At 39.6% G+C, this 26,724-nt stretch overlaps 1 protein-coding gene across 4 annotated transcripts in view; it reads left to right on the forward strand.

Annotated features, from left to right (window-relative positions):
• The window catches only part of RC3H1 (ring finger and CCCH-type domains 1), a 58,744-nt gene extending 43,902 nt beyond the window's left edge, over positions 1 to 14,842 (forward strand). The window contains exons 13-20 of one of the 4 annotated variants that reach the window (XM_021711306.1): positions 2,331 to 2,483; positions 5,471 to 5,684; positions 6,463 to 6,553; positions 6,685 to 6,817; positions 10,757 to 10,927; positions 11,820 to 11,935; positions 12,166 to 12,168; positions 14,040 to 14,842. In XM_021711306.1, the coding sequence (XP_021566981.1) occupies positions 2,331 to 2,483; positions 5,471 to 5,684; positions 6,463 to 6,553; positions 6,685 to 6,817; positions 10,757 to 10,927; positions 11,820 to 11,935; positions 12,166 to 12,168; positions 14,040 to 14,190 (1,032 nt within the window). In that variant the 3' untranslated portion in view covers positions 14,191 to 14,842. The remainder of the gene's footprint in view (positions 1 to 2,330; positions 2,484 to 5,470; positions 5,685 to 6,462; positions 6,554 to 6,684; positions 6,818 to 10,756; positions 10,928 to 11,819; positions 11,936 to 12,165; positions 12,169 to 14,039) is intronic. The other 3 variants (XM_021711307.1, XM_008055916.2, XM_021711305.1) reach the window with 3 other exon arrangements.
• The last annotated feature ends 11,882 nt before the right edge of the window (positions 14,843 to 26,724 follow it).

A 26,724-nucleotide genomic window follows, 5' to 3' on the forward strand; every position in this document is an offset into this window, starting at 1 on the left:
TGGGCTCCGGCAATCCTTCCGCCTCAGCCTTCCAAGTAGGTGGAACTACAGGCGCGCACTACCACACCCGGCTAATTTTTTATTTATTGTAGAGATGAGGTCTCACCAAGTTGCCCAGGCAGGTCTCAAACCCGCGGGCTCAGGCAATCCACTCACCTCAGCCTCCCAAAGTGCTGGGATTACAGGTTGAGCCACCGAGCCTGGCCTGTTATTTTTTTTAACCAGGTATCCTGGCTGTCTATGTCAGTGTCTACATTTAAATTATACTTTTTAACAGCTGCATACATTATAGTCAGGGATGTTAAAAAAAAAAAAAAGAAGAAGAAGAAGCATTTTTAACAAGTAACTAATGTAGGTCATGTGTTTTAAAAGCTAGCTAATCTGCTGGGCATGGTGGCTCATGCCTGTAATCCCAGCACTTTAGGGGAGACCAAGGTGGGAGGATTGCCTAAGTCCAGGGGTTCAGGACCAGCCTGGGCAACTTGGCAAGACCTCGTCTCTACAATAAATCAAAAAATTAGCTGGGCATAGTGGCACACATTTGTAACTCCAACTTCTTGGAAGACCAAGGTAGAAGGATCACCTGAGCCCAGCAGTTCTAGGCTGTGGTAACTGTGAGCGTGCCTCTGCACTCCAGCCTGGGTCACAGAGTCAGATTCAAACTCAAAAAAAAAGCTAGCTGTTATATCTGAAATTGGTAAGTGGAAGAGAATTTAAAAAACAGATGAGCCGGGCTCGGTGGCTCAGCCTGTAATCCCGCGCCTTTGGGAGGCTGAGGTGAGTGGATTGCCTGAGCCCGCGGGTTCGAGACCTTCCTGGGCAGCAAGACCTCATCTCTACAGTAAATCAAAAAATCAGCCGGGCGTGGTAGCGCATGCCTGTAATTCCGGCTACTTGGAAGGCTGAGGCGGAAGGATCGCCGGAGCCCAGCAGATCGAGGCTGCGGTGGCTGGGAGCGACCACTGCACTCCAGTCTGGGTGACAGAGGGAGATTCCAACCAAAAAAAAAAAAAAAAAAAAAAACATGAATTTTTTTGATAACAGTAGGACAAAGAAAAAGGAAATTATGAACAATAGAAGCAGAAGTGAGGTTGAAAATGAGTGATAATGGTGAACAACAGACCCTCTGTCAACAGAGGCCAATAATGATGACTTACTCAGAAAAGAGGCTTTTTTATATAGGGGCAGGCATAGAGCCACTTACAAATGTACCAATAACCCCTAGGTACTAGTATATGTCTCTTGTGATAAAATGAAAGCAACATTAAAATTCTAATTCTTTCACTGCTCTATTACTGGTATAACCTTGGTCATATGACCTATGTTGTCTGTCATAGACTTGAGGATTTTATGAGATAGTATACATAAAAGCACTTTGAAAATGTAAAACAGCCGGGCTGGGTGGCTCAGCCTGTAATCCCGCGCTTTGGGAGGCTGAGGTGAGTGGATTGCCTGAGCCCATGGGTTCGAGACCCACCTGGACAACTTGGCGAGACCTCATCTCTACAGTAAGTCAAAAATTAGCCAGGCGTGGTAGCACACACCTGTAGTTCCAGCTACTTGGAAGGCTGAGGCGGAAGGATGCCAGAGCCCAGCAGGTTGAGGTTGCAGTGGCTGGGAGTGGGGACTGCACTCCAGTCTGGGTGACAGAGTGAGACTCCAACTCAAAAAGAAAGAAAGAAAATGTAAAACATTACATAAATGTGAATGTTAAACTTTGAGTAAAGATACATCAGACTTAGAATAGTTATTCTGTTACCAGATAATTAGAGAACTTATCTTGAGAAAATAAGAATTAGGCATCTTATCCTTTTTCACTTAATTGAGTCAACCTAAGGACCGGAATTTATTCAAGATAAGAGCTATTCTTAAAGAGATTTTAGTAGGAAAAAAAAAAGTTTTTTTTATCATCATACACTGTATAGAGCATTTAAAAATATTTTTAATGTGCTTGTTTACCTGGATTTTATTGGAAGAAATATTGAGGAGGATGTAGCAAAATATGGCCTGGTACATATTTGCTTAAGTGTTGACTTCATCTCATCAAGAAAGGGATGAGCAAACCTCCTCTGTAATTCTAATTTGATTCCTTGAAAGATATTGAGATACTTCTTTTTAACCTTATATTAACAGTTAAGTGTAAAGACTAAAAATCATTCTTCATTTATTTTATATTTTTATACTCTATGAAGAAATCTGTTGTGACATTTAAAAACAAATAATTATCATTATGTTGCTTCAGCACAATGTTCTAAGAAATCTGCTTTCTCTGTCTTGTTATTCTTAGACTCGTTTCCTATTTTGTTTTTTGTTTTCCCCTCCATCTATAGTTTTTGGATGAAGACTTGAAGGTAGCTGGGAAGTACAAAGGGAATGATTATAGCCAGTACTCTCCCTGGTCATGTGACACCATCGGCTCCTACATTGGAACCAAAGATGCAAAACCCAAAGATGCTGTGGCAGCAGGGAGTGTGGAAATGATGGTATGTGTAATATCTAAGCAATATTTAATACAAATTAATATAAACCAAATAAAATTTTACCCATTACAGTTTAGACACAAATAATGGAGCTTTGGTTAAGAGTTTCAGAGCATATTTTATATATTCTGCAATCGAATTATGTTTAAACAATGCAGTTATTTCTGTGCAGGTAGCAGTCTCCCAACAACTGCTTAGGACCCAGATTAAATTGTGTAATTAATCAAGCTTTTTTATTTCTTCACCAGATTAAGTTAAAATTCTTGTTCTCAACTCTGAAGTTTAAATGAGAGCTGAATCTAGTGTGCAGGAGTAGTATTTGGGTCAATATTATAGCTGCTTAGCCTCAAGTGAGTTCTGAGATGCTGAAATTTTATACTTGGATAATTTTGTTTTTCTTTTTTTTTGAGTTGGAGTCTAACTGTCGCCCAGACTGGAGTGCAGTGACCGCTCCCGGCCACCGCAGCCTCGACCTGCTGGGTTCCGGCGATCTTTCCACCTCAGCCTTCCAAGTAGCTGGAACTACAGGCGCACACTACCACGCCGAGCTAATTTTTTTGATTTATTGTAGAGATGATGTCTCCCCTGCCCTGGAGGGTCTCGAACCCACGGACTCAAGCAATCCACTCACCTCAGCATCCCAAAGGCGCGGGAATACAGGCTGAGCCACCGAGCCCAGCAATTTTGTTTTTCAGTGAAAAATAATGTAACACCAATGTATCTAATAACCAAATCTAGACAGTATCTTAATTTTTAAAAAATTTTTAGAGAACTAAAAAGTGCTTCAATTTTTTAAGCTTGCTTTTTCCCTCTTTCCTTCCCTGTGAGTAACCTTTATCCTGAGTTTAGTGTTTATCATTTTCGTGGATAATTTTAAATAATTTATCCCAGCACTTTGGGAGCCAAAGGTGAGAGGATTTCTTAAGCCCGGGGGTTTAAGACCAGATTGGGCAACTCAGAGGGACTTCGTCTCTACAATAAATTTAAAAATTAGCCAGGCATGATGGTGCGTGCTTGTAGTCCCAACAACTTGGTAGACTGAAATGAAAGGATCACCTGAACCCAGGAGGTCAAGGTTGCGGTGGCTGTGAATTTTTTTAACTATTTCTAAACAAAGTTCTTTTGTACATTTATAGACCTTATATTAATTATGTACTTCAACTTGCTTTTTTCTTTTTTTTCTTTTTTTTGAGTTGGAATCTTACTCTGTCACCCATACTGGAGTGCAATGGCCGCTCCTGGCCACCACAGCCTCAACCTACTGGGTGTCGGCAGTCCTTCCGCCTCAGCCTTCTAAGTAGCTGGAACTACAGGCGTGCGCTACCACGCCTGACTAATTTTTTGATTTATTGTAGAGAGGCGGGCTCGGGCAATCCACTCACCTCAGCCTCCCAAAGCGCAGGATTACAGGCTGAGCCACTGAACCTGGCTCAACTTGCATTTTTACTCAGCATTGTTTTTGAGATGTTTCCTTATTTATGCTTATATCTCAGGTTCATTTGTTTTAACTGCTTTTGTCAGATATTATATGATAACTGATGCCATACAATAAACATAAATAAATATATAATCTAGAAATAATGATTCATTTTTGTGTTGATGTACATTTAGGCTATTTTTTATCTTTTACTATTATGTGCATCGCTACAGTGACTGCCCTTTGTACACATATACAAAGTTACACTTAGAAATGTTATCACCCAGGCTCGGTGGCTCAGCCTGTAATACCAGCGCTTTAGGAGGCTGAGGTGAGTGAAATGCCTGAGCCCGGGGGTTCAAGACCCGCCTGGGCAACTTGGCAAGACCTCATCTCTACAATAAAAATTAAAAAAAATTAGCTGGGTGTGGTAGCGCATTCCTGTAGTTCCAGCTACTTGGAAGGCTGAGGCGGAAGGATCGCCGGAGTCCCGCAGGTCGGGGCTGCGGTGGCCGGGAATGTAACACTGTACTTCAATCTGGGTGACAGAGTGAGACTCCAAGTCAAAAAAAATAAAAAGAGATGGTATCACTGCCCAGCCATGGTGACTCACACCTGTAATCCCAGTACTTTGGGAGGCAGAGGTGAGAAAATTGCTTGAGCCCAGGGGTTCGAGACCAGCCTGGGCAGCTTGGTGAGACCACGTCTCAAAAAAAAAAGAAAGAAAGAAAGAAATGGTATTGCCGAATTGAAAGATATGCCTTGGTTATTATTTTTGACCCTTTTGCCCTTATTAACTCTAACATGGTTTCCTAGGTTATTATATAGATTTTCATAAATAATACATGTTCAGCTGGTTAAGAGAAGACTAATTTTTGATAAAAGAAAAGATTTAGGTACTGATGCCACTGTAAATGACTAAAGTGATATCTATAGCTTAAATATGATTAGATGCCAGCCAAAAAGAAGAGTTTTAGTGGAAGAAAAAACAAGATAAGCCTTTCCTTTTGTTATTCTGTGGTGGGATTAGGAAACATTGGTTTTAAGCAATACTAAACCTCTCACTGGAATGAAAGCAATCCTCACTTTGTATTTGGCTTTCAGAAAATGTTGTATTAGTAACATATTAGCAAAATAAAACTCATTTTCTCAAATCAGTAAAGAGTAACAAATTTTACCACATAATCTAGAGTTAATTAAAAATCTCCCAAACATGCAAAAGAAATCTAACTTAGTGTTCTCAAACATTAACGTGCATGCAAATTACCTAAGGATCTATATCCCTTTGAGTATATAGACACACACACATTATAGGTCCTATTTAGGCATAAATATATTTGTATGTGTAAGTATTTTGTACTTACTAGATCATGATATAAAATATATTTTTTACTGTAGTGAGTGGTCAAGTGTTTTTTTAAAATGTTTTGTATAACAACCAAAGGCAATTAATGATTTTTAGCCTTACCAGTAAGAGTATTATACTCTAGTTCAACCTTTTTACAGAACTAGAAGACATTATGTTAGAGAGATCTAAGTGTGGGGTGAATCTCTCATTTTGCTTTTTCATCAGAATATGGAGAGTAAAGGAATGCGAGACCAGCGATTAGATCTTCAGAGAAGAGTAGCAGAAACCAGTGATGATGATCTCATCCCATTTGGAGACCGACCAACAGTGTCTCGGTTTGGTGCCATCTCTCGAACTTCCAAAACAATTTATCAAGGTGCTGGCCCAATGCAGGCTATGGCACCTCAGGGAGCACCCACAAAATCTATTAACATTTCAGGTGAGACTCTGAAAGGTGAGTTGGTCCAGAGGTTTCATGTTTATGACTCCCAGTGTTATCCCTGCTCCTTATTTACTATCAGCGCTTTTAGTAACTTTTAGTAAAAGCAGTGCTTTTCAAACTTTGCATGGAATTACCTCTGTAGGGACGGTAATTATAATCCAGGGAATTCTGGGCTTATAAACTAAAATTACTGTATATGTTGCTTGCCTGTGTTTATTTTTTTCCCAAATAGTTCATGGCTTTTATTAAAATAATGCATTCTCTATAAAAGTATTCAAACAGAAGAGAAAACTACAAAGACTGAAAGTTTAGTGGGGAAGAAACAAATATCAGCACCCTATTTGTTTGGTAGATGCCAGACAGCTTGTGTACACAATGTGCCAGTGCCTTTTGTATTATGAGTATTTTAAAAGAAGAATCACAGCCGGGCTCAGTGGCTCAGCCTGTAATCCCGCGCTTTGGGAGGCCAAGGTGAGTGGATGCCTGAGCCCATGGGTTTGAGACCTACCTGGACAACTTGGCAAGACCTTATCTCTACAATAAATCAAAAACTAGCCGGGCGTGGTAGTGCACGCCTGTAGTTCCAGCTACTTGGAACGCTGAGGCGGAAGGATCGCCAGCGCCCAGCAGGTAGAGGCTGTGGTGGCCAGGAGCGGCCATTGCACTCAAGTCTGGGCGACGGAGTGAGACTCCAACTCAGTAAATAAATAAATAAATAGAAGAACCACATCTATGGATTATGTCATACCACAGTAAGTTATTTATTCTCTTACAGAGTATAGTCCTTATGGAACCCACAGTGGCTGGGGCGGTTCTCCATATTCACCACATCAAAATGTACCTTCTCAAGGACATTTCAGTGAGAGGTATGAGTTATTTTTACTTGTATAAGCATGTAAAATAATAAATCTTTAAAACTATTCAACTTTATTTTTCTGGTCAGTAATATTTTAACAGAATAAAATGTTAAAATCTACTTCACTCTTTCTGACCAAAGGGAGAGAATGTCCATGTCAGAAGTATCCAGTCATGGAAAACCCCTTCCATCTGCTGAGAGAGAACAGCTACGACTAGAGTTGCAGCAACTGAACCATCAGATTAGCCAGCAGACCCAGCTACGTGGACTAGAGGTACCAGCCTATAGATACTTTTCTATTCCAATTATTAAAGGATTCTTGGAGATTTTCAACAGAGGAATGTTTGAGATGCCATGAACACACAACTTTAAGGTCTGTTTCTTAAGAGTTTAGTATAGGTGTGTGTTCTTTTTTTTTTTTTTTTTTTTTTTTTTTTTTGAGTTGGAGTCTCACTCTGTCACCCAGACTGGAGTGCAGTGGCTGCTCCCAGTCACCGCAGCCTCGACCTGCTGGGCTCTGGCAATCCTTCCGCCTCAGCCTTCCAAGTAGCTGGAACTACAGGCGTGAGCTACCATGCCCGGCTAATTTTTAATTTTTATTGTAGAGATGAGGTCTCGTCAACTTGCCCAGGCGAACCCGCAGGCTCAGGCAATCCACTCACCTCAGCCTCCCAAAGACGCAGGATTACAGGCTGAGCCACCGAGCCCAGCTAGGTGTTTGTTCTTAAGAATTCAGTGCTGGTTTCATTTCTGGAATACTGGGAATCTTAGAATGTGTACTGCCTGAGAGTAGAAAACAAATTATCTGAAATCTCACAGAAGCTTATATTCCCTGATGGCACATTTAAGTAATGCTTCTAGCTTTAAAATTTTTTTTAATTTCTCCTTACTTCCTTTACTCTTGACTTTCATAAATCTTTTTTTAAAAATGGACCGGGCACAGTGGCTCACACCTATAATCTCAGCACTTTAGGAGGCCAACACAGGAGGATCACTTGAACCCAGACGTTTAAGTCCAGTCTGGGCAACATAGCAAGACCTCATCTCTACAAAGAAAAAAAAACCTTCCCAGTCATGGTGGTGAGCACCTGTAGTCCCAGCTACTTGGGAAGCTGAGATAGAGTCCTGGAGGTTGAGGCACAGCAGTAAGTCTAGATCACACCACAGTATGCTGGTCTGGGCTATAGGTGAGACCCTCTCTAAATAAATAAGTAAAAGCTTAGAACTTTGGCTTTAAAAGAAATGGTTCCTATGCAATAAGAATAATAACATGATAATCATTTGACTTTTTTAAAGTATTTCCTATGTAATAAGAATACTAATGCCTTCCATTCATACAGTTCTTTACAGTTTAAAATTTGTTACATATCTTACTTGACCCTTACAATGTCTCTGATAAGTAGGTTAGGCAGGTGGTATCATCCCCCTTTTTTTATTGACGTATATAAGGTTCTCAGAGGTTGAAGCCTGAACCCAAACTTCATACGTCAAATCCAGTGTTCTCCAGATGCAGTGGCTCACGCCTGGAATCTCAGTGCTTTGGGAGGTGGAGGCGAGAGGATTGCCTGAGCCCAGGAGTTTGAGACCAGCCTGGGCAACTTGGCAAGACCTCATCTCTACAAAAAAAAAAAAAAAAAAAAATTAGCCAGGTGTGGTGGCTCACGCCTGGAATCTCAGCGCTTTGGGAGGTGGAGGCGAGAGGATTGCCTGAGCCCAGGAGTTTGAAACCAGCCTGGGCAACTTGGCAAGACCTCATCTCTACAAAAAAAAAAAAATTAGCCAGGTGTGGTGGTGCACGCCTGTAGTTCCAGCAACTTGAAAGGCCAAGGTGGAAGAATCACCTGAGCCCAGCAGGTCGAGGCTGCAGTGACCGTGAGTATGTCACTGCCCTCCAGCAGAGTGAGACTCTGACTCAAAAAAAAAAACAAAACCCAGTGTTATTTCCACCATGCTGCCTGATACTTAGAAAAAATAAAAGAATCTTATAATCTCTTAAATGCCACATAAGGAAGACTAGGTTTTCTTTATGTCATCTTTTATATTGGAACATACTTGAATATAAAAAAACTAAAGATATTCTAGGGATAAATACATTGCTCCTTTCTGGAGGAAAGAACAATACTATTAGAACATTAGTCTTTATCTTCCATAGTATTTAATGGTAAGTAAGGCATCACTTTAAGAAAAAAAGTGAAACTTGACTGGTGGCTCACGCCTATAATCCCAGCACTTTGGGAGACCTACGGGGGTGAGAGGATTGCCTGAGCCTGGGCAACTTGGCAAGACCTCATCTCTACTATAAATCAAAAAATTAGCCAGGCATGCTGGTATGTGCCTCTAGTTCCAGGTACTTGGAAGGCATAGGCAGAAGGATCACCTGAGCCCAGTAGTTCGAGGTTGCGGTGACCAGTAGCATGCCATTGCCCTCCAGCCTTGATGACAGAGTAAGACTCTAACTCAAAAAAAAAAAGGAGTGAAACTTGATCTTATTAGAAGACTTAGTAGTCGACTGTTCTTGGAACACATATCTAGCCTATGCCCTATGTAAGCAATTAGATTTAGAAACTAAAAATGTATATAACATATTTGTTTGCTTTGCAATTGCCTTATTTATATTGGTTGAAAACTTCTTGCTGATCCTTTTGTAGTTCATAAGCATGATGATTGGGTGTTCACACACATGAGATGTGCCACCCTCAAACCTTGTTATAATGTTGGCACGTTACCCGTCTGACAATGAGAAAAACATTTGTTGCCGATTCCTATTGTAAAAACAGAATGTTATGTTTGTTTATGTCATTCTTTAGTTCATTAACTTTTTTAATGATTCACTTTCAGCCCTATAAGGATTACTCCATGTCCTCAGATTACATGGCTTTTTATCTTAAAGTTTCTAGACACATTTCTGTCTGAAAAAGAGTATTAGTATTATTTGGAAACTTGGAACATACTTAACTCACTACCGTTAAAAGTCCTTGCTGCTGGGCGCTGTGGCTCACATCTGTAATTCCAACACTTCAATTCTAACACTTCAGGAGGTGAAGGCGAGAGGATTGCCTGAGCTCAGGGGTTCAAGACCACCCTGGGCAACTTGGCGAGACCTCACCTCTACAAATAAAAATTTTTAAAAAGCCGGGCTCAGTGGCTCAGCTTGTAATCCCGCGCTTTGGGAGGCTGAGGTGAGTGGATTGCCTGGGCAACTTGGCGAGACCTCATCTCTACAATAAATCAAAAAAATTAACCAGGCATGGTAGTGCATGCCTGTAGTTCCAGCTACTGGAAAGCTGAGGTGGAAGGATCGCCGGAGCCCAGCAGTTCGAGGCTGCGGTGGTCGGGAGCGGCCACTGCACTCCAGTCTGGGTGACAGAGTGAGATTCCAACTCAAAAAAAATAATAAATAAAAATAAATTAGCCGGGCATGGTGGTGTGTGCCAGTAGTTCCAGTTACTTGGAAGACTGAGATGGAAGGATCGCCTGAGTCCAGCAGGTCAAGGCTGTGGTGGCCTCAGTGAGCATTCCAGCCTGGGCAGCAGTGAGACTCTTAACTCAAAAAAAAAAATACTTGCCATTACTGAGGTTTCATTGAAATAAACTATAGGATTTACTTCAGGGAAAACAGTTTAAAAATGGGAAAAGATGTACATTTATAGTTGATTTCTCTTTCAAATAAGAAAAAAGAGAGACCAGGCACAATGGCTCACACTTGTAATTCTGTTGCTCTGTGAGGTAAAGGCAGGAAGTGCTTAAAGTCAGGAGTTTGAGACCAGACTAGGCAACATAGTGCAACCCCCATTTCTACAAAAAAATTTAAAGATTAGCCAGGTATGGTAGCGCATGCCTGTAGTCCTAGCTGCTTTGGGGGCTAAGGCAGGAGGATCACTTGAGCCCAGAAGTTCAAAGTTACATTAAGCTATGATTGCACCACTAAACTCAAGCCTGAACAACAGAGCGAGACCCTGTCTCAAAATATAAATAAATAAGCAAAAAGAGCAATTTATACCTAAGATGAAACTACTGTTCACTAAATTTAAATCCTCTATTTTCTTCTGTTTTTATTCAGATGGTACTCAGAGAAAGAAACGATGCCTTGAGTTGCGTTAGTTTAATTACAGATAGCTGGGTGATAAGCTACCTAAGGCTATGGTCTGGAATTGGGTCTGTTTTGCTATGTGAAGTATACCGAGTTGTATATGTACTTGTCTCTATGCACTAGGCCGTTAGTAACAGGCTCGTATTGCAGAGGGAGACAAACACCATTGCAGGCCAGTCACAGCCCACACCACCGCCTCCAAAGTGGCCTGGAATGATCTCAAGTGAGCAGTTGAGCTTGGAGCTGCACCAGGTGGAAAGGGAAATTGGGAAGAGAACACGGGAATTGAGTATGGTGAGTTTTATGGTGGAAAAAGAGAGGAAAGGTGAAATGAAATCTTTCATATGGTTGTGTCAGAGAACTCGTGACTGTAAAGTTCTAGTCTTCTAGAGCTATTGAGTCATCACTCCAAGGCATTCTGATTAGTAATTAACATTTTAAAACAATTCTCTCAAGGTGGGCTATCTCCCCACTTGGTCATTCCTCTCCTCACCATTTGGTTTGGGTGTGTTCTTTGTCTTAGGATTCTTTATTAACTCTTGGGAAAAACAAGGTAGTGAAAGCTAAATTTCTGTTTAACACACTGATCAGGGAAGCAGGTGGAATGGTGTTTACTATTTTGTAACACTGTCGTGTTATATAAAGATAGATTTGCCAAGTCTTTGTCCCCTTTAAGTTATTGCTTACTTTTTTTGTTATTAGTGAAATACAATCTGTACATACTTTCTTATGGATTTATGTCAATGAATTTGCTTAGGGTCCGCTTCCTAGTGTACATTCATTTCAGTTGATTTTGAATCTCAGAGGGTTGCATGGTGTTTGACTTTTTTGTTAGTTTTTATATTGTCTCTAAGCAAATAGTGTTTCTACTTTCAGTATGTATATTGTAGGTACTTATACTTTGGCTTGCTTTTTCTCAGTCACTGTTTTTTTTTCTGTGAGGTTTTTTTCATGTTAACTTGAGGTACTTCTCCCTTTTATTGTCCAGTGTGGTTAGTGAACAAGTGGGTTGTACTCTGGTGTTTTTGTGTAGGTCTGTCTCTCTTTTAGTCTGCCTGTTTCTGGAGTCATTTTACAGAACTAAACATGATTTCTAGATCATCACTTTGTATTATCTGTATTTGCACTGTCCCACTGGCATCATTAAATAGAAGATAAACCGATTTTATTTTCACCTCTTTCAAAGGAGAACCAGTGTCCCATGGAGATGAAAAACAAATTGAATACAAGCAAGCAAGCAGAGAATGGACAACCAGAATCACAAAGCAAGATTCCAACTGAGGACCTTACGTTGGCATTCAGGTAAAGAAAAGGGCGTTTTTCAAGCTGGACTTGGTGGCTCAGCCTGTAATCCTGCGCCTTTGGGAGGCTGAGGTGAGTGGATTGCCTGAGCCCGCGGGTTCAAGACCCCCCTGGGCAATTTGGCAAGACCTCATATCTACAATAAATCAAAAAATTAGCTGGTCGTGGTAGCGTGCGCCTGTAGTTCCAGCTACTCGGAAGGCTGAGGCGGAAGGATCGCCAGAGCCCAGCAGGTCGAGGCTGCGGTGGCCGGAAGCATGCCACTGCCCTCCAGCCTGGGCACTCAAAAAAAAGCGGGACGTTTTCGTAGTCTTACTGAACTACACAAGAAAAAAGTAATTATATTATCTGGTCATATGAGAAGTACCTCCATAAATGTGACTTCATGTCATTCCAAATTCTGTTCTGGTTGCTGCTGACATTAATTTACCTCATCGTGGAAGACTGTCTTTTGGGGTTTATAATCAGAATCAAAATACAAAATACAGAATGCTAGCCAGAGTGGTGTCTGAGGCAAACACTGGATATGTCTGCAACTTTCAACTGTATTGTGAAAAAGGTGACAGTTTAGAAAAGACGATTTCACTTGTGCTTAACAACAGAAGTTTGTGGCAACCAGCTTTAGATTTTTTAAATTTTCATCCGCTCTCAGTATTAGGAAAATGAAAAATTTGCCAGTCACAAATGTGTTAAGAATATTTTTTGCATAAATCTTTGCATTATAAAACTTAGATGCAAAGTTGAATTATCTGTTAGTATCTAACATGAAAATTTCTGTTTACATTTTCTTCTTTCTCTTGTTTTTTATTTTGAATGCAGCTTTATATTTTTAAGTTATAAAAGTAATATATACTCAGTGTAAAAATAAAGATGAAAATTAAAAGCCCCCCACCTTAAGTATAGTACCAAAAATAAGCTGTAGGAAAATGAAATTTTTATTATTTTTTTCCTCGTTATTAAAGATGTGGGGTGCAGTTCAGGGTTAGGTATACAAGTGTTCATTGTGCAGATACCCTTGTTGATGAGATAGGCACCTCCACTCCTGGCAGTTTCCTGCTACTGCTAATCCCTTGAAAATGAAAATTTTAGAAAAGGGTAAAGTAAAAACTCACCTGTAATTCTAACACCCAGAGATAGTCAGTGTTAACATTTGGGTGTATACCTTTTCAGTTTTTTAAAAATGTGTGGGCATTTAGCCTCTTGCTGGTTTTACAGACCCTACCACCCTGATTTTTAATCTGGCTTAGCCCATATCAGCCAGTTCTATTTTACAGGTATAGAAGGAAATATATCAATTACCATGAACAACCTTGCAATAAACAGTATAAGTATTACTTTGTTTGCATATGTTAAATTATTTTCTGGGCTTTTTTTTTCCTCCCCAGTGTCAACCTACTGGGCTCTGGTGATCCTTCCGCCTCAGCCTTCCAAGTAGCCAGAACTACAGGCATGCACTACCACACACGGCTAATTTTTGATTTTGTATTATAGAGATGAGATCTCGCCAAGTTGCCCTTGATGGTCTCGAACCTGTGGACTCAGGCAGTCCACTTGCCTCGGCTTCCCAAAGTGCTGGGATTACAGGCTGAGCCACTGAGGCTATTTTGAGTCTTTTGAATGCTTAATCCTCTTGATATATAGCAAGAATTTCTAATGCCTGTTACTTTCAGGCTTGAGTTTTGGCTATTTTAAATACATACATTGTCCTGAGTTCAAAATTATTTTTTGTACTAGTAAACCTGCTAAGTCAGGGGCCAGGACTGTTTCTTAAAGGCCAGGTAGTAAATATTTTAAAGTATGAACCTTACAGTCTGTGTTGCAACGCTCAACTTGCCCTGCGAAGTGAAAATTGCAGTAGGCACACTGATAAACAAAAGAGCAGGCTGTATTCCAGTAAAGTTTTATTTACAAAAATAGGCAGCTGGCTAGCTTTAGTTTACCAACCCTGTACTAAAACATGAATGAGAAGCTATAAATTAAAATTTGGAAACCATTCATATATCTTTGCCTCATGATATGCCCTGTTGATTTTATTCTACTAATAAATGATTTTTCTCTCTCTCCTTTTTAAAAATCTCAACTACTTATTTTTAACCTTAAACAGTGACGTACCGAATGGATCAACCTTGACACAAGAAAATATCGGCCTTCTATCAAACAAGACCAGCTCTCTGAACCTGTCAGAGGACCCAGAGGGAGGAGGGGATAATAATGACTCCCAGAGACCAGGAGTTACTCCCAGCTCTGCTTCGTAGAATATGAGGAGTCCTGCTTTTATCTTCTAATCAATTTGTGGGGCAGAGGGGTAGGACAATGGATAACTTATAAACTTCTTCTCTAAGAGTGGTCAGAGAAATCCAGGAAATGCACGGAGGCAATGTGCACAAACACCACTACTAAAAACAAACCCTGCACATAGTTCACATTAATGCATTTTTTAATTTAAAGAAAAAGAAAATATAGCAGTATCTGCAAGCAATTCAGATTAAATTTGTTTTTGTTCTGTGAATGAACTTTATTTTAATAACTTTGGACGCCTTGGATCCAGGGCTTTTAAAAAAAAGAAGATATTATATATACACTCTGTTTGATTAATTGTATGATCTTAATGAAGTAGTTTTTTTCTTGTATTTTGGTATTATTACATACCCAGTGTATAATTCATTACCCCCATCCTTTCCAACTCTTACTACCCCATAAACTTAAAACAGACAAAAAAAAATCAGCCTGTCTGAGAATTCTGTGGTGCTTGAGAAACAGACAGTAATAGAATTTAACAAATCGAATCATTAGAAAATGTGCAGCATACCAACTTTTCCCACCACTGTTACTTGGAATTTTTTTTTATTTCTGGATCACTAACTTTATGGATAGTCATATTTTTCTTAAGACATTGAATTTTTTTATTTTGTTTGAAGGGTTTTATTTGCTTGGTTTTGTTTGTTTGTTTTCCAACTTTTCAGAGATAATTACCAGACAATTTTTGAGGTCCCATTTTCATATTAAAATCCTTTGCATTCTCTTCATGTAATCAGAAAGCTGATTGTATATTTAGTTTGATTAGGTTTAAATGGTGATTAAGAATGAACTATAACTTACTAGCACTGAAAATACATGATTAGTGTGTGTTCAGCTCTTGGTTAGAAATCTGGAGCTGTGCTTTCCAAATAAAACTTTTGCTGAAGTCATAGAATACTTCAGAAACAGGGACAGTCGACCATGTTTTAAAACTCCAACACTTGATTTGACTTTACAATGAACAGAGCCATGTTATTTCAATGGATGCTTTTGTTTTACTCACAGAACCTAAAAGTATAAAATAAAATCCCAGTATACTAGAGATTTCAAAGAGATTTAGCAGGTACAAACTGCTTGAATCTTAAAGGTAGTTTATTCATTGAACACTTTTTGCTCAGAATTATTAGCATAAGTAGGAAATAATTTGAAATCAGTTTTCGTAGACTTGTCTGTCCAGTATTGAAAAGGTTTCTTCATGAAAATGTTGAAAAGAGTAAGGAATTTTCTTTTATTTCGTTCTGCTGCACATATTCTGATGCCATGTGTCTACACTTGACTCAGATCCTGAGAAACATGTTTAGTGGGATTGTTTCATGTAGTTGCCCTCTCCATCTCTCTACTTGCCTTATTTTTTTCAATTTCCCTTTCTGGATTATACTACTAAATTAGAAAGCACTGGTTATGTAATAAGTTACTGCATTGCTTTGGTTGGATAGAAACAAGAGTTTATATTTTTCTTGTTTCTTATTTTCTTAATCTTTAACTCCTGCTGAGGTCATAACCTCAGTCTAAGCTCTGTGTCCATCATACTGTTAACTGAAACCAATGGGGGTGGGGGTGGGAAGGGTAATACAGTCCTGCCATTGCCTACCAGTAGGAGAGTCCAAACAGAACACTCTTTTGAGTAGCGATTATTTAATTTGCCCAGTCAAGGCACCGTGTTTATATACTATTTCACATTGAATTTGATTATGCCCTACAGACCTGGCTGGTCAAGGATTTGATATACACATATTGGCTTGGGATTCGAGCTTTCTTTTTTATTTAAATAAAAATTTATATATATATATTATATATATATATACACATATACATAGCTATATCTGTATATATATTGGGTATGTTTTAAGGATTTTTTCGCATGAGCGCAGCTGTTGCGATAAATTGACTGGGAGGTAGACGCACTGAATGAAGGTGAGGCATTTTTTTCAGTTGATACATGCATTTTCATTTTTTTAAGATATACTTTTGCTTTTTCTTTTTGCTTTTGTTTGCTTTTTGACTTTTATTTTAAGCCCTTTTAACATTTACACTTTAAATATTTATTGTTTATTGGGAGAAGGAAAAAAATTTATATGTCTGACAGAGTTCCAAGATTTTTCATTCTCTGCACAACTATAAAAGGCAACATTGTTGGCCTCCAACCTTCTGTAGGCATATTTAGGCAGATCTTACTTCTCCTTTTGGCTTGTCAGATAATTCCTAAATTGTACTTTGGAACTCAGAATGATTCTGGTATTGGAAGAGAATTTATGGCAATTGATTTTGTTGAAGTTTAAAATACAACTAAAGTTTAATTTAGTGTATCTGTTGAAACCCTTAATAACTCAATTTCTGTTCTTATTTTCTTAAAATATACTCTTTTTGCTTTCACCATTTTGATTTTGTGAGGTAAACAGGAGCAGGGATTAATTTATACAGTATTCCTATTCTGAACAAAACCAGAAAAGCCACTGTGTAGACTTGACTTGATATCTTTCTCTTTTTATGTATTTTCATTTGGGGAGAAAAATAATCTCTTAAATTGTAACCCGAATTCTAGCTGTACACCTCTATGGCCCACATTCTAAAGGCAATCTGGTTGAGTAGAAAGGCAAAATAATGGTATATTGTCCCCTAGTGCCCATAATTTATGTTTTGAATTGGTCAAAATATGCCTTACATAATGGAAATTCTTGCACCTTTCCTAGCATTCATCAACAGGTTTAGAAATTCACTAAAACTCCCCAATTTGGGGATTTTGTTGTTGTTGTCGTTTGTTTCCTTTTCTCTATGATATATAATGAGCCTGTGAGGGTAAATGGCCTGTTTGGGCATAACTGCTTGGCTCTTCAACTGCTTACTTTAATCAAAATCTGAAAGGCATTCATTTTTTTCTGACTTTTAAATTTTATTTAGAGGCAATTAAGAGATTAAGTCAATTAGATAGGAAATACAGTTTTTATGCTTTCTACTTACTAAATTAGTAGTTTCTTCTAAAGATGATTACTTTCACTGAAATTCACAAGCAAAAATTGGACATCTCAGACGAGCATGAACAATGTTGAAATGGTTGAGGTGTAGGAGTAATAAGCATTGTTTTCACTCTTATTTAGATTTTTAAAAACCAGAATTTTATTTATAGTGAGGAATATAAAAGTACTTTGACTTATTATTTTTTCAAGGTGTCTCTAGAAAAGGATAGAAGAACTGAGACTTAAGACTTCTAGGTTCAGTTTTTTTTTTTCTATCTAGCTCTTTTGCCTAATATATAGATAGTCTTATACAAAATAAGTCCAGTAGCTCTCCTGTCTTAGATAATTTAAAGAGGCTGAAGTGACCAAAGATCCATTGCTTATTACTTTTCTAATCAAAAGAAAAATCAGCTATAGCATAGATTTCTTAGTAATATTATTCAAATAATAAGACACTATTTCTAATGCCTGCTACAAATACTCAACCTCTCAGAATATATAAAAGGGTGTTGGTACAGCATTAACATGGGTGATTCCCTTCTCCCAGCTTATTTATTTCCCTTCCCTTCTCCTATTCTTTCCCATCTTTTTTTTTCTCCCCTAAAAGACAAAATTGGTATGATTCTCATTTGCTTCTTTGAGTCTATAGCCATTAGACTTTATACAGGTCTTCAGGGTTGGAAGCTCAAAGTTTAATTCCTGAGTTTTTCTGTGAATGTCTTTTTTTTCCTCTAGCCCTTTTCCATCCTGCAATTTTCCCTCAACTTACCCACTGCCTTCCCCAATCTGCAACAGTGACAGTTTGCTGCCTCAAAACAGAGCATTCAAATGAATTCGCTTAGCCAATAACTTCTGTGAAGTTGCCTTTTCTAATGGTGTTATTACTCAGTGATGCACAAATGTGGTATTTGCCCTACTGGTAGGCAAACAAAGGTCTGGTTAAGAATGGTAACCTGCTGTTTTCTTTAAAGGAGAGCCAAAGACTTGTGCTTTACTCTGTTTTGGTTTGAGGGGGACGTAGTAGCCATTTTGATTGTAAAACCTTCTAGCTTGTGAGTTTATTGTACTATAAGTATATGTATCTAAAGTTGACTATTAAAAGTAAGCTAGCCTTATAAAATGTAAAAGTAATGAAAATTCATCAGTTTATCTAAACCAGTAAATGTCATCTTTCATAATATGGTGTGTAAGCATCTATACCCCACTCCTGCTTTTTTTTCTTTTTTTTAAGGTTATCTTGTGATTGCATCTTCTGTTCTTCTGTGTTTTATGTTTTTGTGGGTTTGAGGGGTGGTCTTTTATTTGTTTGTTTACTTGTTCTTAAAGGACAGTTTTATTACTATGGTCAAGTCATGGGTCTGGGTAAAAGAATTCTTGAGCATGTGACTGGTGAGATAATTAATTAGATAGTACACGTTCAAATTATGTTAAGATTCAGGAAAACATTTTTTTCCACCAAAAAATATTTTCAATAAAGAAGTATTCGGTTGTTGTTATTTATATACAAACAATGGTGGGTGGCAGTTTCACCATTTTTCCATTTTGTGTTTGTTTATTTTAAGGAATTGAGTAAAGGTTTTCTATTTAAAATTTATCTGTATAAAGCACCTGTCATGATTTATGTTTCATTAAAAGAAATGGCCCAGTTACTTTATAGGAGAAATTAATAACCTGCCTGGAAATTAACTATAGTGTTTATGAAGATTTTCATTCTAAAAGAAGTCTGACTGTGTTAAATTTTTAATTGGCAATATATGGTTACAGTGTTACTAGGTAAATCTCTTCCTCTGAAAAATCTGCCTGTCTTTTTAAGAAAGGTCAAATAGCTACTAAACTAAAGCAAATTTTATTTCTATCGTTAGGACTTGAACAAACAAGCAGTTTACTACTGTCCTTGTGTTGCCCATCTTGCTAATCCACCTTCATATCTTTCTACCTTGGAAAGCTATAATTTTTATATTTATTTGTAACTTCAACTCAGCTTTATGAAATTTTCCTACTGAAATGACTTACTGGGAGTTGTAGTTGGAATGCAGTTAATATAAAAACATTTTTTCAGATGTTTTCTGAGCCTCTTCAAAAAGAAAGTTGTTTTGTCAAAACGTACTACTGTAAATACAACTTAAGATTTGGATCTTTATTTCTGTGATTGCTAAAGATGTTTTCACAAGTAATGGACTTGAATTGACAAGTATACTATCTATACTGTCGATAAAATTAGAAACTGCCACCACCAGGAATAAGTATCACCTCTTAAATTATAACTGTGTTCCCAGTAGGTGGATTTTCATCCGCACTGAACAAAGTGGGTAAGGAACCCTTTGGAATCTTGTTGTGATGAAGGGATTTACTTTACCACTAGAACCCTTGTTTTCAGAGCCTCTGGATTTTCAGCCAAACACTGAATTTCTCCTAAAGTATCGCTGAGCAAAACATCCCTAGTTAACAACCATTATATGCACAAAACAATAAGGTACAATAACCCAAGAGGGAGAACTTAAACCTCAAGACAATATTTTGTCCAAAAATGTATATTTAGAAAAATTAAGTCCTGTGGAGTTTGTTATCCTAATGTATAGTGTATAAGGTAACTTACGTTCTTGTATTGAGGGCTTCCTGTTTCTGGTTGATTTTGAATGTTTTTGTTTTGTTTTGTTTTGTTTTAAAACTAAGCAGACAGAGCTCACAAGTCTTTGGCATCCATTTTAGGGTACACACTCAGAGTCATCTTATAACTGGAAACTCAATAATCCACCACCCTAAAGAGTGCATGAAAGGGTCAAGAAGAGGGTAGGTATTTTGGGTTACCTGATTTTTTTTTTCCCTAGTCTTTTAAAGTCACTATTTCTTAGTGTAATCCAATCTCTCTCTGACTGGCTGTCATTTTCACAATAATACCTGAACCTACCATGTAAAATATTCCTCTGATGTAAAGAGATTCAGAGCTTTTGCTTGTCATTTTAGTTGAACAGAGGATGTTCAACTAAGACACTGTCCTGAGAGCTATTTTTTCCCAGATATATCACCTACATTTTCATACTTTTACCCCCTTCGTCCTTCTTCCTCTTGGCACTTCCTGGGAATGAAAGGAACTTAAAATTTTGTTTTAAATTTTATTAATTTGTCCATGGGCCTCATTTTCTTACTTTATAACGAAACTATGATGTTTTAGAGCAAGAACAGTAGAAAAGTGAATTAAGTATTAAGGCAATGAACAAAACCTTTCACCTGCTTAAGCATTTTCCAGTTGTGAGATTCCTCTTCGTGTGTGGTGCCTATCCTTATTGCTCCTGCTTTCCTTTTTTCCCTAATGATGGTCAATTTGGTCTTTAGGCTCATACCAGTCTCCCCGAGACATTCTGCAGTCATTATCACCTTTTTGGGTGGATTTTATTTTGTTTCTTTAAAAAAGTAACTTTTTAACATTGCTGCATATTTGCTTGGGATAGAGCTTGTGTAATTTACCAATCGTATTGATTGTATGTGATTGTGCCCTGCAGAGGTATATTTAACAAGACAGAAAAAAATCTAGATTAACAAAGGAGCCCATGAGATTTGAGTCAGGTTATAAGTGAAATCACTTACATCTCCTGTTCTTGTATATCAGTGCTTGACAAAATAACCATTTTTTATATAAATTTTCTCGCACTTTTTTTTCATTGCTTCAGCTACCTGTTTCTTGCCTGCCTCTACTCACCTGTTCAGAAATAAAAAAGATTGAGCCTTAAAGTGTTAACTGATTTTAAAATGGCTGAATTTTCTGAAATTTTCCTTTTTCCATGTGTTTCCAACTTTTTTTCAAAAAGTAAAGGCAAATAGATAATGGGTTAGAATTTCACAAACTGTGGGGATCTGGCAAACTGTGAAATTTTATTTGACGACCTTTCTCCTGAAAGTTATTTTGGAAAAAGAACCCTATTTGAAATTGACTTATTTTTCTCTCATTTTTAATCTGTTTAATATTTCCAGTTTTTAAGCAGCTTTCATAATGAGGTAGGAAAGAAGTAGTAGTAGGAAGATGTTTAGGGCAGCAAAATCTGGGGTCTGAAAAATACGTGTTCCACTTGTTGCAGATTTTTTGAGAGGATTGGGGCTGTCTTTTTCAATTTTGTATTATTTCTGTGCTTGTTGTTTATATCAAAGATGCCACATTTTGTTAAAATGCTATTTACTTTTTTATTGCCTTGGAAACTGACTCAGCCTCATGTTGCTCCAGTGGGTTGCAGATAAAAGGATTTATTTTAACAAGTAGAAGGAGGTGATTCACCTTTTGGATTGTATATATATGAAAGTGTCTACAAGGTCTTTATCTGCTTTCTGTCAGCATTTATATTAAATGATAAATTAATGAGTAGGAATGTGTAGTCTTTTTTGTAAATGAGTCTGTCATTCTAACCTTGGGATTATTTTCTTACACCTTTTTGATGGAAGGGATTTTTTTTTTTTGAGTTGGAGTCTCACTCTCTGTCGCCCAGACTGGAGTGCAGTGGCCACTCCCAGCCACCGCAGCCTCCACCTGCTGGGCTTTGGTGATCCTTCCACCTCAACCTTCCAAGTAGCTGGAACTACAGGCGCTTGCTACCACGCCCAGCTAATTTTTGATTTATTGTAGAGATGAGTTGCCAGGTTGCCCAGGTGGGTCTCGAACCCACGGGCTCAGGCAGTCCACTCACCTCAGCTCCTAAAGGTGCGGGATTACAGGCTGAGCCACTGAGCCCAGCTCAGAAGGGACGTTTTTAGGTGAAAAAGAAGTGGCTAATTTGCACAAGCAAATTTCGTGTGGACATGGCAGTAATTAGCCCAACCTTAAATACATTACAGACCAGATTCCTTCATCTGGTATATAGTGTTCATATATTAGGGGTTAAGGTAGTGTTCTGAGATATGAGCATCAGTATTCAATAAGATTCCATGGCTAACATCCAATGTCTTGGATTTTATGGCTTCTCTTAAAATCAGGACCGTCTTTATGCATAAGAAAATGATCTTGGCCGGGCTCAGTGGCTCAGCCTGTAATCCCACGCTTTGGGAGGCCGAGGTGAGTGAATTGCCTGAGCCCGCGGGTTCGAGACCCGCCTGGGCAACTTGGTGAGACCTCATCTCTACAATAAATAAATAAAAAATTAGCCAGGTGTGGTAGCACGTGCCTGTAGTTCCAGCTACTTGGAAGGCTGAGGCAGAAAGATCGTCGGAGCCCAGCAGGTCGAAGCTGCAGTGGTCGGGAGCGTGCCACTGCACTCCAGTCTGGGCGACAGTGAGACTCCAACTCAAAAAAAAAAAAAAAAAGAAAAGAAAATGATCTTGCTCTGCATACCTTTCAGATGCAAAATCATTTTTTTGATTTGTTGTTTGACACAGGGTCTCACACTGTTTCCCAGGCTGGAATGCAATGGCATGATCCCACTTCGCCACAGCTTCAACCTCCTAGACTCAAACAATCCTTCTGCCTCAGCCTCCTAATTAACTGGGACTACAGATGTGCACCACCATGCCTGGCTAATTTTCATATTTTTTGTAGAGGTCTCACTATTTTGCCCAGGCTGGCCTTGAACCTGGATTCAGGTATTCTCCCACCTTTGGCCTTCTAAGGTGCTGAGATTGAGCCACTGCACCCTGCCATAAAATTTTTTGTTTTAGCCGGGCTTGGTGGCTCAGCCTGTAATCCCGTGCCTTTGGGAGGCTGAGGTGAGTGAATTGCCTGAGCCTGCGGGTTTGAGACCCGCCTGGGCAGGCGAGACCTCATCTCTACAATGCATCAAAAAATCAGCCAGGCATGGTAGCACATGCCTGTAATTCCGGCCACTCGGAAGGCTGAGGCGGAAGGATCACCGGAGCCCAGTAGGACGAGGCTGCAGTGGCCAGGAGTGGCCACTGCACTCCAGTCTGGGCGACAGAGTGAGACTCCAACTCAAAAAAAAAAATTGTTTTTGTTGTTGTTTTACCACTATTATTGATGATGACGGTTTTTGTTTGTGTTGAAGTCTCACTCTGTCGCCCAGGCTGGAGTGCAGTGACACACTCATGGCCACTGCAGCCTTGACAAACCTTCCACTTCAGCCTTCCAATTAGCTGGAACTACAGACACGTGCCTCCACACCTGGCTAATTTTTGTTTGTTTATTGTAGAGACAAGGGCTTACCAAGTTTCCCAGGTTGGTCTTGAATCCATGGACTCAGGTAGTGATCATTCCTCAGCCTCCCAAAGTGCTGGGATTATAGGCATGAGCTAACGCACCAGTTACTGATGACTTTTTTTTTTCTTTTTTTTTTTTTTTGAGTTAGAGTCTCACTCTGTCGCCCAGACTGGAGTGCAGTGGCTGCTCCCAGCCACCGCAGCCTCGACCTGCTGGGCCCCGGCAATCCTTCTACCCCAGCCTTCCGAGTAGCCGGAATTACAGGCATGCGCTACCATGCCCAGCTGATTTTTTGATTTATCGTAGAGATGAGATCTCGCTGCCCAGGCAGGTCTCAAACCCGTGGGCTCAGGCAATCCACTCACCTCAGCCTCCCAAAGGCATGGGATTACAGGCTGAGCCACCAAGCCCAGCCACTGATGACTTCTAATTGTCCTGAAATCCTTATGCATTAGTCATTTCTAGCAGTTAGTGAATAAATGTAGGTTTATTGTCTACACAGTCAACTAAGGAGTAAAAAAATGGAGAGGAGGAGGTTATTCTAAATTAAAAAGAATAAGAAATACAAAAATGCAACATATGGGCTTTGTATCCTGATTTCAGCAAGCCAGGCATACAGCCATACACACTTAGGAAAATTTAATAAGCATTGGGTATTAATACCAAGGAATGATATTATTGTTTAATGTGATAACAGCAACATGGTTCTATAAGAAAACATTTTAAAGATGCATGACTGACAGTGGCTGAAATTTTCTTTAAAATAACTAAATATTGCTGGGTGCAGTGACTCAAGCCTATAATCCTAGCACTTTGGGAGGCAGAGAAGAGGATTGTCTGAGCCCAGGGGTTTGAGATCAGCCTGGGTAAATTGAGACTCTCTACAATAAATAAAAAATTAAACTTTGAGAGGTCGAGGTTAGGGAATGCCTGAGCCCACAAGTTTGGCAACAGTCTGGGCAACTTGGCAAGACCTCATCTCTACAATGAATCAAAAAATTAGCTGGGCATGGTAGCTCGCGCCTATAGTTCCAGCTGCTTGGAAAGTTGAGGTGGAAAAATTACCTGAGCCCATCAGGTCGACACTGAAGTGGCCGTGAACATGTCACTGCCCTCCAGCCTGGGCGACAGAGTGAGACTCCAACTCAAAAAAATAAAGTACATATTTTTTAAAAATACACATCACTGATGAAGGTTATTTGCTCCTTCTACCAACAGTTGGCAGTTAGGTTTCTTTTGACACTATACCTGACCTCAACGGAGGGGACTGTATATAGTAAAGAATGCTGGGAGGATATGAGCGACAGTAACTGCTGACAACTATGCCTGAATGATTTCAATATCTAGAATTGAATTCCAAAGCCAGACCTTTCGTTCTAACAGCGAGGCCCACCCTGCTCACAAGTGATAGAGCGCTTTCTGACCCCTTAGGCTGAAATTCACAAAGACTAATAAGAATTTGATTTTGTGTGCATTAATACTTTAAGCCCAATAGTCAGCTAATGCTCCAGGATCAATTAGTAAACCCCTTTTGCCTTCCTGCAGGGTGACTCACTTAGTAAATGACTGTCATCTTATTTGGAATACCTGGCATATAAAAGTGAATTTGTCAACTACTCAATAAACAGCTACAGTATTTACTCAAATAATTTGTTGAGTACTTCCCATATGTGCAGCACTGTTGGGGACAAAGAGAAAAATAGTTAAAAATCAATAACAAGACCAGGCACGGTGTCTCACACCTATAATCCCAGCACTTTGGGAGGCTTAGGTGAGAGGATTGCCTGAGCCTGCGGGTTCAAGACCAACCTGGGCAACTTGGCGAGACCTCATCTCTACAAGAAAAAAAAAGTAGCCAGACATGCATGATGACACGTCCCTGTATTTCCAGCTACTTGGAAAGCTAAGCAGGAAGGACTTCCTGAGCCCAGCAGGTCAAGGCTGTGGTGACCATGAGCGTGCCGCTGCACTCCAGCCTGGGCGACAGAGTGAGACTCCAACTCAAAAAGCAAAATGTTGATTAAAGAAATACCATGTCAGACAACTCAATTTTTTGTTGAGATTGAAAACCACAACAGGTCACCTCTACATAAGCAGTTGCCCAAAGAGCTGAGATCCTGAGAAATTTTTTCTTTTACAAATGTAAATGTAAAAAAAGGACATCTCCATTTATTAACATGTTGAGAACCAGGGACACAACAGCTTCAAGACCCAGGGATCCTCTGGTGTAAGTCCTGAAGTCTAAAGACTGGCAAGCCTGGAGGTCCAATATCCAAGGCTGCAGAAGAAAAGTCTGCCCAGCTCTCAGAGACCAATTCACCTGTATTTGTTCTCTCCTGGGCCCTGGGGATATATTTTCCCCACTTAATCCACTCAGACTCACACACCTATCTCCTCTAGAAATCCCTAAAATAATGCTTTACCAGGTGTCTAGTTATTCCTTCATCCAGGCAAGTTGACACCTCTTATCAACTTGGCACCCATACGCATGTCCTTAAACCACACTCGGCTGGGCTCGGTGGCTCAGCCTGTAATTCCAGCACTTTGGGAGGCCGAGGTGAGGGGACTGCCTGAGACCGCGGGATCGAGACCCGCCTGGGCAACTTGGCGAGACCTCATCTCTACAATAAATCAAAAATTAGCCGGGCATGGTAGCGCGCGCCTGTAATTCCGGCTACTCGGAAGGCTGAGACGGAAGGATCGCCGGAGCCCAGCAGGTCGAGGCTGCGGTGGCCGGGAGGGGCCACTGCACTCCAGTCTGGGCGACAGAGTGAGACTCCAACTCAAAAAAGAAAAAAAAAAACATACTCAATATCCAGATAAAGAGAGTGATAGTTTAGTACTGGTTAACGTGATGCAACTGTCCTATAAGTGTGACTTTTAGCATTTAACATGTTAGAGATTTTGATCTTTAGGGATTTCGGTGTTTGGGATTATGTCACTTAAGGTCCAAGCACAGCTCACCCCTCAAATGAATGGTCATACTTCAGTAGAGCAGCCCCCGAAAGATCTGTTAAGAGGCACCAGTCATATGACTGCTCTGAACTTAGTGAAACACCCTCTCAGTCCTAGCCTACTGTGAGTTTGTAGATCTGCCCAAACCACACTCTCCAGGGAATTTCCTCTTGCCCCCTCTGCGTCTTCTCCCTTTTTTTTTATTGTGCCACCTACAACTTCCTGAACTTGATACAGCAGCAGCAAGCATAGATGCCACGCAACCCTCCTGCTCAGCCTCCCAAGAGTACCCTTGTCCAGTGTTGTGAGGTGTTCATTCCTCTGGATAAAAGAGCATTTTTTTAAACCTTGATCATCTTAACTTTCCGTTTGGAGGAGTTGTTTTTTGTTTTTTGTTTTTTTTGAGTTGGAGTCTCACTCTGTTGCCCAGACTGGAGTGCAGTGGCATG

Source organism: Carlito syrichta, unplaced genomic scaffold (genome assembly GCF_000164805.1).
Source record: "Carlito syrichta isolate Samal-C Ts95f unplaced genomic scaffold, Tarsius_syrichta-2.0.1 Scaffold302029, whole genome shotgun sequence".
In the NCBI taxonomy this organism is placed as follows: Eukaryota; Metazoa; Chordata; class Mammalia; order Primates; family Tarsiidae; genus Carlito; species Carlito syrichta.